Genomic DNA, 13,164 nt, shown 5'->3' with positions numbered 1-13,164 from the left:
CCCCCCCCCCCCCCTTTATAGTAACCAATTCCTGGGCCTCTGCTAGCTCAGGCACCATGCTGGCTGGTCACTTCACAGATTTACTGTGTGCGTTTTACAGGTGAAGAAACTGAGCCTCAAGAGAAGCCAAGTGACCTGCCTAAGGTCCTAGAATCTGAAGGTCATGTGTCTGAGCTTTGAACCCACACTGGTCTCTGCATGTGCCCTAGGTCTGCCTCTCACTGCATTTGTCTTCCCGGTCTTTGTCTTTCTGAGTCGTGGTTTCCCCTTTGTAAAACCGGGGTAAGAATGATGATAGCTTTCCTTAAGTGTTTTGAGGATTAATCGTGATGCTCTCCATAAAGCACTTTGCAGTAGAAGTTAGTAAGTGCTCAATAAATGGCTTCTGTGGATATTGTGATATTCTCGGCTCTCTCTGCCTGGGCTCTCTGGGTAGCAAGTATACTTTACTCATCTCCGTATCTGCAGACCCCAGCAGGGTGCCTAGCACACGGGAAGCGTTACAAAAAATACAAAGAAGAAGATAGCTGTCCTCCTCACCATTATTTCTGTGTTTCGGCTGACCACGGTGAACCACTCTGGCCCGAGCCTGACGTTTGCAGGGCCTGGGGCAAGGGTACAAACAGAGGCCCACACACCAAATGTCCAAATATTTAACTGTTATTAGCCAGGCTAATAACTCATTAAATAAAATAGGTTCTGTCCTCCTACCTTGACAAATACGCTTTCATCATGGCCCAAAAGGCCAAGTTCCAAATTAGAACTCTCTAATTCCTCTGAGCAATGAACTGCCCGCCCCGCCCCACCCCCCCTCAGCTGTATCTGTAACCCACAAATAGGCACCCCGTAGTCACTCCCCAGACCTGTAAGCGGGTACCTTGCTGTGTGGTCCACTTTCAGGAACTGAAGACGAGAGCTGTTACAGATTCTGCTCAGTTCGCTCTGCTATGTGAGGCTAATGGCCCGGGAGGGGTCAAGAAGTCCTAGATGCACCATTGACCAGCCCAGCAACCTTGGAGGAGCCCTGACACTCAGCCGCCACATCCGTAAAATGGGCCAGCGGCGCTGCTGCCTGCAGCCCAGGGCTGAGGGGAAGGTCCACGTGAAAACAGGGACGTGCGTCTGCCTGGGGTCCCCCCAAGCCTGAGGAGGGGGTCGCAGGCAGGCCGGCCGCTCCGACTGGGGGGTACGAGGATGCAGAGGCGGGACTTGGGCAGCCCTCCAGGAAGTCGGGCCTCCGAGGATCCCGGGAGGAGGGGCTGCTGAGCCAGCAGAACTGCTGAAGCTCAGCCTGGAGTCGAGCTGGAGGCCGCCTCACTGCAGCCCGGGCTGGCCCCCTTCCCAGCTGCGTGGCAGTCTCCACTGGGGCCTGCGCAAGCCCTGCTCCTGCCCACCAGCTGGAGGTGCCCCTCCCAGCCCCCCAGAGCCCTGCTGCCTGGTCCCTTACGTATAAAGTGGGGATGGCAAGGGGACCGTCCCCACGGGCTGCTGGGAGCACCCAGCATATGTCAGCTGCCATCGTTCCTCTCATTCTCGTAGACGCCACCTCTGCAACGTGCTCGGCTGGCGCTTGCTACATAAGACAGGGTCAACAGCCATGCCTCCTGTCCCCTCTTTCCGCCCAGCAGAGATGCTGGAGCTGCTCGGGCTGGGTGGGGAGCCCTGCCCGGCCCAGCAGTTACCCCTAGGTGTGGGACATGTGCAGTCCCCAGGCTGTACCCAGAGCCCCCACAGAAAGGACAAACAGTTCAGGGCCTGGCCCCTGGGCCACAGGTGGGACCCCAGAGGTACCTGGTGGAATCTTCCAGCCTTCCCTCAGCTCCAGCCCTCCCTCCTGCCTCCTGCTCTCAGGCTCCTTCGTGGGTTCAGACTGTTCCGGATGTCTTTTAGGTGTTGGGGCTCACAGAGCTCCCCTGCCAGCCTTCTGACCCTACGTATTCATCTGCCGCTCCCAGAGCTGCCTGGGCGGAGCTCCTGTACTCACAGAGGAGGATGGAGGGGACACGCAAGGTGTCGGGCTGCCGAGAAGGGGCAAGGTCATGGGAGAGCTGAGCCCAGCAGGATGGGTTTTATCATGTTCCAGCTGTGTGCCCTTAGACGTATGACTCTACCTCTCTGAACCTCTGTTTCCCCATCTCCAAAACCAGCGTGGTTTCTCCTTGGCACAGCCATTGTGAAGACCAGATACCTTCTGACGGTTTCTCAAAAAGTTAAACATAGAGTTACCATGTGACCCACCAATTCCACTCCTAGTATACAGGGAAATGGAAACACATACTCAAAAAGAGATTTGTACCAGCACATTCACAGCAGTATAATTCGTAGTAGCCAAAAAGTGTAAACAACTCAAGTGTCCCCCAGCGGATGAGTGGGTAAATCAACGCAGTCCAGCCACACAATGGAATCCTATTGGGCCATAAAGAGGAGCGAAGTGCTACATGCGCCCCCACCACCTGGATGAACTTTGAATCATCATGTTCAGTGAAAAAAGCCATATATCGTAGGATTCCATTTATATGCACTTTCCGGAACAGGCGAATCCATAGAGACAGAAAGTAGGCTGGCGGTTGCCAGGGGCTGGGGGTTGAGTGGGGAGGGGTAAGGGGGAGAGAGGGCACGGAGGTACAGGGTTTTCCTCTGGGATGATGAAAATCTTCTGGAACTAAACAGAGGTAGTGATTGCATAGCACCGTAAATGTATTAAGAGCCATTAAATTGTTCCCTCTAAAAATGGTCAATTTCAGGAGTACCTGGCTGGTTCAGTGGGAAGAGAATGTGACCCTTGATCTCAGGGTTTGTGAGTTCAAGCTCCATGTTGGGTATAGAGATCGCTAAAAAATAAACAAATAAAACTTAAAAAAATGTTTTTGAGTTTATGTATTTATTTTGAGAGAGAGAGAGCGTGCGCGGGAGCAGGGTAGGAACAGAGAGAGAGAGAGAGAGAGAGGTAAAGAGAATCCCAAGCAGGCTCTGCACTGTCAGCACAGAACCTGATTTGGGCTTCAACTCACAAACTGTGAAATCATAACCTCAGCCAAAATCAAGAGTTGGATGCTTAACCCACTGAGCCACCCAGTCTCCCCAATAAATAAAACTTAAAAAAAAAAAAAAGGTTAATTTCATAGTGTGTGAAAACAATTAAAACAAAAACACGCCCAGGGGCGGCTGGGTGGCTCAGTGGGTTAAGCGCTGACTCTTGATTTTGGCTCAGGTCGTGATCTCACGGTCTGGTTCGTGGGATCGAGCCCTGTGTCAGGCACTGTGCTGATGGTGCAGAGTCTGCTTGGGATTCTCTCTCTCTCCCTCAGAACGATGTCAAGTTCTTCTGCTGTTGTCCACTCTGGCAGGATGGAGCACGTGGCATCTGGAGTGGACAGAGGGAGAAAGCAAGCCCAGGGGAAGGAGGAAGGTGGGGAAGGTACTGGAGGGAAGGTTCCTGGGACCCAGGGCCCAGCGGCATGGTGGGGGGATGTGGAGCCAAAGGAGGGGAGGTGTGTTACTGTGTTTTTAAGTGTGGTGGGAAGAAACCGTGGGATTTTTGTTTTTCCATTTAAGAGGATGAGGCCACAGCGCATGGAGTGTGGGCGTGCTAAATAGAACAGGAAGCATGAGGGACCCCAGTTTTGGAGGGGTCATTGGGCAGAGGGGGCAGACAAGAGGGTCAGGCCAGGGCTGAAGAGGACTGAAAGAGCCCAGACTAGGATTGCCATTTCTAGCAAATAAAACTACAAAACATCCAGTTAAACATTTGCATTCCCCATGGCCATCATTAGCTTTTTAGTATGAGTATATCCCGTGGAATATTTGGGATATACTTATACCAAAAAAATAATTATCGTTGCTTCCCTGAAATTCAAATGTTAACTGGGCGTCTTGTAATTTACTTGGGCATCCTAGACGGGCGTGGGGAGCAGGGGATGGAGGGAAGGGGGTGGGGCGCAGCCCCCCTTGGGACCAAGCCTGGAAAATGGGTAGCTGTCCGAAGGGTGGGGTGCCCCAGTGGGGAGAAGGCTGAGGCCAGGCCTCACGGGGGCCTCCCCCCGCCCCAGAACGTTGGTCTCGCCCCACCCCCCCGCCTAAGTCTCGTGGTGTCGCCCAAGGCCCATCGATAACTCTACGCTCGGCCGCGGCCTCTATCGACTTGCTCCGGCTCCGCTCGCCGTCCTGGGCCGCGGCGGAGCGCAGAGCCGCGTGTAAGGTACGGGGGCCGCGGGGCGAGGGCCGCAAAGCGGCTCCTGGGTGGCCAGGAGAGAGCGCCTGGGTGAAGGTGGCCCAGCGGGACGCAGCCAGGGCTGTCGGCGAAGCACCGGGAAGCCCGAGGGTCGGGCCAGAGAGCGCCCCCTCCCATCAGGCCTAGCCGCGGGCCTGCTACGCATGCGCAGCCGCAGGGCTCGGCTTTCCTCTCCGGCCCGTCCGCTTCCTTGCGCATGCGCGGCCCGCCCCTGCGGCAGAGCGGCGCCCCGGGCGTGACCGCCCCCTGCCGGCGACGGGTGGGGTGGCGTCCTGTCCCGGTCCGTGGGGCGCGGAACGGAGCACGTGCCTTGGAGCTGGGAGCTGTCCGTAGCTTGTCACGCGTTCTCTGAACCTCTAAGCCTGTTTTCTCATCTCTAAAATGAGAGTGACAATGCCTGTCTCTCAGCACCCAGTGGACCCAGAGGGTGTTCCCTAAATACTGCACCTCCCTCTCTTGTGCAGATGTTATGACCTTTGACCCCCTACTTTTCAGAAGTCGGGTCCAGTGCGGTCCCAAGCCTTCTTCCACACCATGAACACGTCCCCGGGCACGGTGGGCAGTGACCCGGTCATCTTGGCCACTGCGGGCTATGACCACACGGTGCGCTTCTGGCAGGCCCACAGTGGGATCTGTACCCGCACGGTGCAGCATCAGGACTCTGTATCCTCCACTCGGGGAAGGACGCCTGGTGGGGGGGGCAGCTTAGGCAAAGGACGGGTGCCTGGGGTGGGAAGGGTGCAGCAGCCGAGCCAGACGGTGGAGGCCTCGAGGGTTCTGGCTCCAGGGTTCCGTTCGTCACGCTCCTTAACAGACCCTAGCAGGTGAACGCACTGGAGATCACGCCTGACCGCAGCATGATCGCGGCTGCAGGTACCTGTACCCTCGATCCCGACCCTCCATCTCTGCTGAGCCTCTCCAGGCACAGCCACTCTTCAGTTTACCCTGTGCCCCTAGGTTACCAGCACATTCGCATGTATGATCTCAGCTCCAACAACCCCAACCCCATCATCAGCTACGACGGGGTCAACAAGAACATCGCGTCTGTGGGCTTCCATGAGGACGGTCGGTGGATGTACACGGGTGGGGAGGACTGCACTGCTCGGATCTGGGACCTCAGGTGTGGGGCCGTGGGTAGGAGGGGCCTGCTGCTGGTTGTGTGGGGCTGGGGGCCAGCCAGGAGACCGTCTCGGGGCGGGGCCCTCCAAGCAGAGGCTGAGATGGGCTTTCCCTTGCGGGTGATTTATTGAGGGCAGTGACAAAAGGAGGGTAGCGCAGGGGTGAAGCCACACAAAGACGAACCCGGCCTCAGCCTGACACCGTAGAGAGCTCTGGAGCATGAACTGCATCAAGTGCCACCTTGAGGCCAGGGGCCGCCCCTGGGGGTGCCGAATGCAGAGAGCACGTTGTGGGGCGCTGATCGCACCCACTACAGCGTGTGCCCCGCCCCAAAGGTCCCGCAACCTACAGTGTCAGCGGATCTTCCAGGTGAACGCACCCATTAACTGCGTGTGCCTGCACCCCAACCAGGTGAGGGGTGCGCGCGGGGCCGGGCACCGAGGTGTGCAGGAGGGCGGGAGACTCCCGCCCTCCCTCACCTCCCCTGCACCCCAGGCGGAGCTCATCGTGGGTGACCAGAGTGGCGCCATCCACATCTGGGACTTGAAGACCGACCACAACGAGCAGCTGATACCCGAGCCTGAGGTCTCCATCACGTCTGCCCACATTGACCCCGATGCCAGCTACATGGCAGCCGTCAACAGCACCGTGAGTCCTGGGTGTGAGCGCGCGGGGGAGGCCAGCTCCACCCGGCCCCTTATCCTCCTTACTCCTCCGCGTGGCTTATTCCCCAGATGTTCCCTCACACTCCCCCACCCCCCGCAGGCCTGCTCCCCCCACCCTGGGCTCCAACCCAGCCACCAAAGCCAGAAACCCGGGTGTCGATCCTGACGCCCCCTCTCGCTCCTACCATGGCTCATCCAGCGGCTGTCACCTCCACCTCCAGAGCCTCTCGATTCTACTTCCCTCTCCTCCCCGTCTCCTCCTGGTCCCAGTTTGGCTTGTGTCCTCGCACATCGGCTGCGGCCGCTCTGTGTCCTCCCTCCGCCCTCACTGATATTCTCCACCCCTGTGCCACTCTCTCTCAGCTGCCTGAGGGCTCCATTCTCTGCACAGACCCCCTAGGTGACCTGGCTCTTCACCCTGGCCTTGGGACGCTGGGGTTTAGCCCCGATGCCCCGTCTGGCCTCATCTTCTCCCTGTAATGTCCTTACATCTCAACAGATCAGCTGTCCCATGGTGTCCCCCACACCGCCCTCCTTCTGTCCCCACTGTCTGAGAGGCCCGACTCCCTTCTCATTCTTCACACTCCCATTGGCCGGCAGCACTCACGAAAGCCAGGCGCGGCCTCTCGCTCTCAGCTTGCCGGGCAGTCTGTGCGGGCAGGACCAGAGGTGCCGGCCACACGTCCCGGGCCCCCAGATCTCTGCGTGTTGGGTGGCAGCCCCTGGGTCTGGGTCCAGCTGCCAGGGCAGCCTTCCCTGTGCGTCAGATGGAAGGCTCCGGGCTTCCCATGACTCCCCGCCTGCTTGCAGGGGAACTGCTATGTCTGGAATCTGACCGGGGGCATTGGCGACGAGGTGACACAGCTCATCCCCAAGACCAAGATCCCTGCACACACCCGCTACGCCCTGCAGTGCCGCTTCAGCCCTGACTCCACGTGTGTGCGGGCTCAGGGGGCCTGATGGGTCGGGGCCTGCCTCGTGGATGGCGGAGGGGTGCAGGGTGGGAGTGACTGCTGATGACACCCCTGCCGCACTCACGCCCCTCCCTAGGCTCCTTGCCACCTGCTCGGCTGACCAGACGTGCAAGATCTGGAGGACGTCCAACTTCTCCCTGATGACAGAGCTCAGCATCAGGAGCAGCAACCCGGGAGAGTCATCCCGAGGCTGGATGTGGGGCTGCGCCTTCTCGGGGGACTCTCAGTACATCGTCACCGGTGAGCCCGGTGTACCCGGCCTGTCCGTCCCCATCCCCGCCAGCCCCCTGTACTCCTGCCCTGGGGCTGCGTGCTGAGCCACTGCTTACACCCTCCCCGCAGCCTCCTCTGACAACCTGGCCCGGCTCTGGTGCGTGGAGACAGGAGAGATCAAGAGAGAGTACGGGGGCCATCAGAAAGCTGTGGTCTGCTTGGCCTTCAACGACAGCGTGCTGGGCTAACCTGGGCCGCCTCGGAGCCGCAGGCAGCTGTCCAGGCAGCGCCTGCTGAATACGTCTGTTCAGATGCCCGGCTCAGAGGGAACCTCCACCAGCCCAGGCCAGCTGGCCCTGCCTGGCTACCCTGGTCCCCTCAGCCGGCTTCCAGGGGCCAGGCCGGTATGGCCTGGGATCCTCTCAGCTTCCAGTTGCTTAGGTGGATGTGACAGGCAGCCGACCTGAGCCAGCCTACTCTCATTTCAGAAATTCCAGAGCCACATGACTTAGGGGATCCGAGGCTGGTGTCCCGTCCCAAGCCAGTGTTCCCTCCACCGCCTGCCCGTTCTGTGTACTGAACCACAAAGAACACCGTTATGGCCAGGTGCAGGGTTTATTAGCCCCGCCGGCAGCCACCTTCCTTGCGACTGATGGCGGGGACGGCCAGCTGGCTGGCCTGTGGGCCGGGCCGGGCTCTGAACTCAGTCTGGGAGGTAATAAAAGCAGACTGACACGCAGACGTTGCTGGGGAAGCAGATGTCAATGCACAGGTAGACCAGCCGCTGCCTCCGGGGTCCTGGGGGAAGGGGTCTGCTTGAGCCCCAGGGGGCTCCTCACCCTTCTCTCCAGACTGTCGTGCAGGAGCCCGGGCCTCTCAGCACAGCCCCAACTTACCCTCTGCTCGACGGGCCCAGTAAATGGGCGTTTTCGTGCAAAGGTGCCGCACCGACTCCCCCACCTGGGCGGGGTCCACCTCACGGTCCCCAAGCACTGCCAGCAGCTCCTGGACGTAGCGGGTGTCCTGGCTGGGGCCGTGAGACCCTCGGGCCTGCGGAGAAGACTCTGGTGGGCCATGGCACTGGGGCACCTGCACTTGCCCTGCTTGGGGCAGGGCCTGTCCCCTGGACACACTGGCCCTGTGCCGGCACCACCCTCAGCTCTTGTCAGCAGCCTCAGCCAAGGGAAGACAGGGCTTCTGTTCCCTGAAACCAGAGCTCCGGCCCGTTGCAGGGCCGGGCTGTACACAGGACCCTTTGTCCCCTGGCCCCGGGAGCCTGGCCGCATGGGCCGCACGGGGCTGCTTACCTGTGAGCTGTTCACCAGCAGCTCTAGGGTCTCGCGATCTCGGGGTTCCATCGGGCGGAGGAAGCAGGCCCGGTGTCCTGAGGGGCGGTAACAGACGCAGCCCTGGGGAGGCAGGCGGGTGAGGCAGGGCCACCTGTACATCCGTGGGTGCTGACCACACCCCCAGCCCACTCACGCTCTGCCCATCGAACAGCACCGCCCAGCTGTGGTTGCTCTGAGCTGGGGTCACCCGGATGGTCGCCACGTTCCGGGCCGCATCCACCTGGGTGGTTTGGTTGGACCGGGGTGCCCTGGGGCCCGGGAGGGTCAGACGGAGCATCTGCAGCAGAGGCTGACATCAGGAAGCCAGAGCTCAGCTGGATAGGCCGGGGCGGCCCCCGACACGCCCCCAGTTCTCCCTGTGAGGTTTCTGACCCCTCCACCCGCCTGGGCCTCCTGCCTCTGCTCAGGGCCCTGGCTCCACTGGAAGGCTGGGATGTGCTGTCCTCCCCCCACCTCCCAGTGTCTGTGTCCCTGGCTGGGTCCTGAGGAGGAGCTCACCTTGGGAGGGCTGTGAGCGAAGCCAAGAAGCCCTCCAGCCACGACCCCCGCAGCGGCCAGTGCCAGCAGCAGCAGGAGCAGGCCGGGGGTCTTCCAGGGCTTGGCCTTCACCTGGGGGCACATCGCAGTCCGTGGGGCCTAGAGCAGAGACCGGGGAGCAGGCTGGTTCGGGAAGGCGAGGGGTGGGAGGTGGGCACTTGCGCTCCTGTCCCCTGCCCAGGTCAAGCCCTGGGTCTCTGTCCCTGGAGAGGGCACCGGGTGTTTGGAGGCACTCACCTGGCCGGGCCCGGGGCTCTCCTCGCAGCAGCCCGTCTGCTCCATGCCGCGGCCCTGGTGACAATGCGCTGATTGTCTGCTGCCCCTTGCAGTCAGCTGGGGAAACCTCGGTACAGTGATGAGCCGACAACCATCCCGGCCCCCTCCTCTCCTGCCCCCCTTGCTTCCCGCCAGCCCAGCTACCTGATATCAGGGTCAGAGCCGGGACAGCCCCCATCCTTGGGGTGGGGTGCTTGTCACTGAGCCTGGCTCTTGGACACCTGGCCTGTGCTGACTGGAGACTGGAAGTGCATGGCTGTCCGGGAAACCAGTTCCCACTGATTGGCACCGAGGGCGGCCCAGGCAGAATGTCTTTAGTCTGCTTGGGGACGGGCTTAAGTTTTCTAAAGAGGCTGTTCCAGTCTCTTTACTGTTACTTCTGGATTCCTGGGGCTCGGCTCGTGGCAAACCATCAATAAATGCGTTTCATGAATGACCGGTAAGGGAGTCCACGCTGCCTGTGTCCTTCGATCCCGTGTCCCCCCAGCCGCTTCCCAATTCCTCAGACGTAGCACGCAGGTGTGAGACCAGGACGGGTCCAGGCAGCCTACTGGAGCCCCCGCACACCTGGGGCTGCCGGCCCGGCCCTGCCCAGGGTGGTTTCCTCTGAGGCCCTGCTCCCAGCCTGCGTCTCCAGCTCTTCAGGACGCGGGTTGTGACAGGGCTCCGCCAGGCACGGGCAGCTCACAGGATGTGTGCTCCCAACAAGCTTCACACCCTGTGGTCCTTGCCTGTGGCTTTCCTCTGTGCCTTTTTCCTAATTCCCCGGAACCCACTCACCCGCCCCTCCGTAACGGGCCTGGGATGCGGTGACGTCGTGGTGGTCGGCACCCCGGCTCTGGAACTGCGATCCCAGAACACGTCCTCCTCGGAGCCCCCCACACCCACACTGGGCGAGGCTGCTGCAGCCTCTGCACGAGGGCTGCTGTCAAAACACGGGCAAAGAACGCCAGAGTCAGCGCAGGTTTGAGAGTTTAATACAGATTTGGGTTCACACAGTGCAACAGGGAGAGAGATGCGGCGCACTTGGGCTCCCGGGCCGCTGCCCGGCGGAAGTGTTGCTGGCTGCCGCACCTGCCGCGTGCTCCTGGTGTGGGTGACAACGCCCTGACAGGCCTGCTCAATATCCAGACCCACCTTGAGCCGACCTCGCAGAGCCAACGTCAGCACCACCAACCTCACAGGTGCTGGCCGCCCTCGTGCTGCCCCGCCGCAGAGTTCAAACCCCAGACACCCCACCCCGGCCCTGGGAAGAGCTGCAGGCTTGGGACACCCTTTATTGCTATGAGAACTTAAGAGATTCAGTGAAGGAGCGGCTCTGGGGCTAGGAGAGAAACTGGGGGCAAATGCCAGTGGAATACAGGGAGAGGCACCAGGAAGGAGTCGGCCAAAAGGAACAGCTTCCCAGGCCCTGCCCTACAAGTACGGCTGGACAGTCTGCTTATCAGGTCAGCAACTTAGGGAAGAGGCAGAAAAGGCCAGGGCCCACTGCCAAGAACCCTTGGCCAGCAGGTGGACCCAGCCAGTCCTTCCGCTGGCCTCCCACAAGGGGCTCCGGAGCCGACATAAGTGGCCTCGTGGACCACTGGCATCTCACCCCCACCCCGACAGGGTGCGGGAGGACAGGAAGACATCGGATGCCTCGTAAAAGGATTTCCTGTTCTTGGGGACACCTCTTTCCTCCCCACCTCCCCTCCCCCACAGGGCGCCCAGGGCGACAGGCATTCCTTGGCCAGCACATGCCTTTAGCCGTGCTGCTGGCTGCGGGGCACGGAGACTTCTCCAGGGGATTTTTCCCTACAAGACAGAGCACAGCTATTAATTAACACACTTAAGATTCAATTCCACCGTTTGACGAAAGTTGTTCAAAACTGTAAAAAAATAATTTTTGGTACCAACACTCCTCTGAGCTCTCTGCACAGCTGCCCAGAGTTCAGCAAAGGCATCCACACCCTCTCGGCTGCTCAGCCAACGCTTTGCTCAGTTCAAGTCAGCTGGATTTAAATGCACACTTGCAAAAACTGAGGCTTAGCAGGACGCAGTTGCCAGCACTCCGTGACCACATATGAGGTGTGGCAGCCCTGGGTATCCGAAGCGGAACAGACACTTGATTGTGACATCAGAGTGGTTTTTAAGGAAGCGTGGGGCAGTGGCGGTGAGGTCAGCACCCCGCGGCCCAGGGACAGGGACATACCCTGTCCTCCACTCCCACCCTGCAGGTGAGGAGCCGGGATCCCGGAGCAGGATCATCCGCAGACGACCACACAGACAGGCCCTGGGGCGCTCTGTACAAGTTCCTCACAACAGTCAAAATAACCGGACCGTCCTCCCCTCTACCCTGTATAGGAGGCCCAATCCCTGAATAAAATTTTCAATAAAACATGGAACATCCTAGACCTGCTTCAGTCCCATGAGCAGGTTGGGTAACCACCCTGAGGTGACCCGAATCCTGGACAGATTAAGCCTGCCCTTGTCAATGGCACCGGATGCCCAGGACCCCCACAACGCCCTCCAGGTTTAAAAGTGCATCTTCAAATATAAGCATCTGTAAACAACATCGCCCCCCAGACGTTTACTTACAAGGTTAACAACTAGTGCCTTTACTTAACTCCAAGTATACTCTCTGAAGCCACCTAGCTGAGCGGATGCTTAAGCCCCACCTATTCATTTGGGTAAGTGGTTTTCAATTTGTTTTATTCTGGAGATTAAAGACACTAAGTCTTTAACCTTGAAGGGCGGGCAGAAGGTCAGCTATGCTGTCAACATAGAAGTCAGGAACCATTCTCTTCTTAGACATGCAGTCACTTTCCTGATTACTCTTCACGTCCCCTAGAGTGGAAACGCCGGTGAGGGTCAGGATGGTCTTCAGACCACAGGTGACGCCCAGGAGGATGTCTGTGTCCAGGCGATCTCCCACCATGACGGTGCGCTCTGGGTCGATGCCGTACTCCTGGGACACGCAGTCGAAGATGAAGCGGCTGGGTTTCCCTATGATGTCGGCCTGGCGCTGGGCGGCCATCTCCACGGCTCGGACCAGACAGCCGGTACCTGCGGGGCGGAGAGGGAGGGGAGGAGAGCACCCGGGGTCAGAGGACAGGCGCGGCCGGCGGCCCGCCCTGAGCCTCCCGCCGCCCCCGCCCCGCACGGACCCGCGATGAAGCGGCCGTTCTCGAGCGGGAGCCGGTTGTCCATGTTGGTGCCTACGAGCAGGCAGCCGGGCTGCTGCAGGTAGCGCACCGCCTTGGTGAGCTTCATGTAGCTGAAGTGCGGGTCGAAGCCCACCACGACCGCGCGCACATCCGGATCGAGAGGCGCGTCCAGCCAGGCCCCGGGGCTGTCGCCCAGCAGCGGCTCGGGCCCCACGCCCACGCAGGAGACGCCCACGGCCTTCAGCTCGGCGGCCAGGGCCTCGCTGCCCAGCACGTAGGCCTTAGCGGCCGGTGCGCCCGCCAGGCGCTGGCGCAGGTAGAGCGCGGTGCAGTAGGCCGTGCCGAAGACCTCGAGGCCGGCGCCGGGCCCCGCCGGGCCGCCGAAGCCCAGGCGCCGCAGCTTCTCGGCGTAGGCCTCGCGGGTCTTGCTGCTGTTGTTGGTGATGAAGCCGAGGCGCTTGCCGCTGGCCCGCAGCGCCGACAGGGCCTCGGGCGCGCCGGGCACGGCCGTCTCGCCGCGCCACAGCACGCCGTCGCAGTCGAACAGCAGCGTGTCCACGTCGGCCAGCAGCGCCTGGGCCCGCTCGGCGCTCAGCCGCACGCAGCGGGCGTCGTCACCGCCGGCCTCCGCCACCGCCGCCATGGCCGCCC

General features: G+C 60.6%; 3 protein-coding genes across 5 annotated transcripts; 1 reads left to right on the top strand and 2 right to left on the bottom strand.

The window, feature by feature from the left end:
• The first annotated feature begins 4,117 nt into the window (after positions 1 to 4,117).
• MLST8 (MTOR associated protein MLST8) lies at positions 4,118 to 9,807 on the top strand. 3 transcript variants are annotated; one of them, XM_040459399.1, is made up of 9 exons: positions 4,118 to 4,198; positions 4,727 to 4,894; positions 5,053 to 5,104; positions 5,189 to 5,351; positions 5,686 to 5,761; positions 5,846 to 5,998; positions 6,826 to 6,950; positions 7,066 to 7,229; positions 7,332 to 9,807. In XM_040459399.1, the coding sequence occupies exons 2-9, from the start codon at positions 4,766 to 4,768 to the stop codon at positions 7,448 to 7,450; spliced, it is 981 nt and encodes a 326-aa protein (XP_040315333.1). In that variant the 5' UTR covers positions 4,118 to 4,198; positions 4,727 to 4,765; the 3' UTR covers positions 7,451 to 9,807. The 3 variants fall into 3 exon arrangements, with proteins under 3 accessions (XP_040315333.1, XP_040315331.1, XP_040315332.1); XM_040459397.1 differs by having other exon boundaries at positions 5,171 to 5,351; XM_040459398.1 differs by having other exon boundaries at positions 4,144 to 4,198; positions 4,730 to 4,894; positions 5,171 to 5,351.
• Positions 7,803 to 9,370, bottom strand: BRICD5 (BRICHOS domain containing 5). The gene is made up of 6 exons (XM_040458684.1): positions 9,326 to 9,370; positions 9,050 to 9,160; positions 8,685 to 8,840; positions 8,510 to 8,611; positions 8,099 to 8,252; positions 7,803 to 8,000 (listed from the first exon to the last, which is right to left on the bottom strand). The coding sequence occupies exons 1-6, from the start codon at positions 9,368 to 9,370 to the stop codon at positions 7,906 to 7,908; spliced, it is 663 nt and encodes a 220-aa protein (XP_040314618.1). The 3' UTR covers positions 7,803 to 7,905.
• A 512-nt stretch (positions 9,808 to 10,319) lies between the features above and the next one.
• Positions 10,320 to 13,158, bottom strand: PGP (phosphoglycolate phosphatase). Its single transcript, XM_040459400.1, has 2 exons — positions 12,514 to 13,158; positions 10,320 to 12,412 (listed from the first exon to the last, which is right to left on the bottom strand). The coding sequence occupies exons 1-2, from the start codon at positions 13,154 to 13,156 to the stop codon at positions 12,087 to 12,089; spliced, it is 969 nt and encodes a 322-aa protein (XP_040315334.1). The 5' UTR covers positions 13,157 to 13,158; the 3' UTR covers positions 10,320 to 12,086.
• Between the last annotated feature and the right edge of the window lie 6 nt (positions 13,159 to 13,164).

This window comes from Herpailurus yagouaroundi, unplaced genomic scaffold (genome assembly GCF_014898765.1).
Source record: "Herpailurus yagouaroundi ecotype Mexico unplaced genomic scaffold, PumYag 222, whole genome shotgun sequence".
NCBI lineage: Eukaryota > Metazoa > Chordata > Mammalia > Carnivora > Felidae > Herpailurus > Herpailurus yagouaroundi.
Note: the sequence above shows the minus strand (reverse complement) of the source record. Positions and strands in the feature narration are given on the sequence as shown.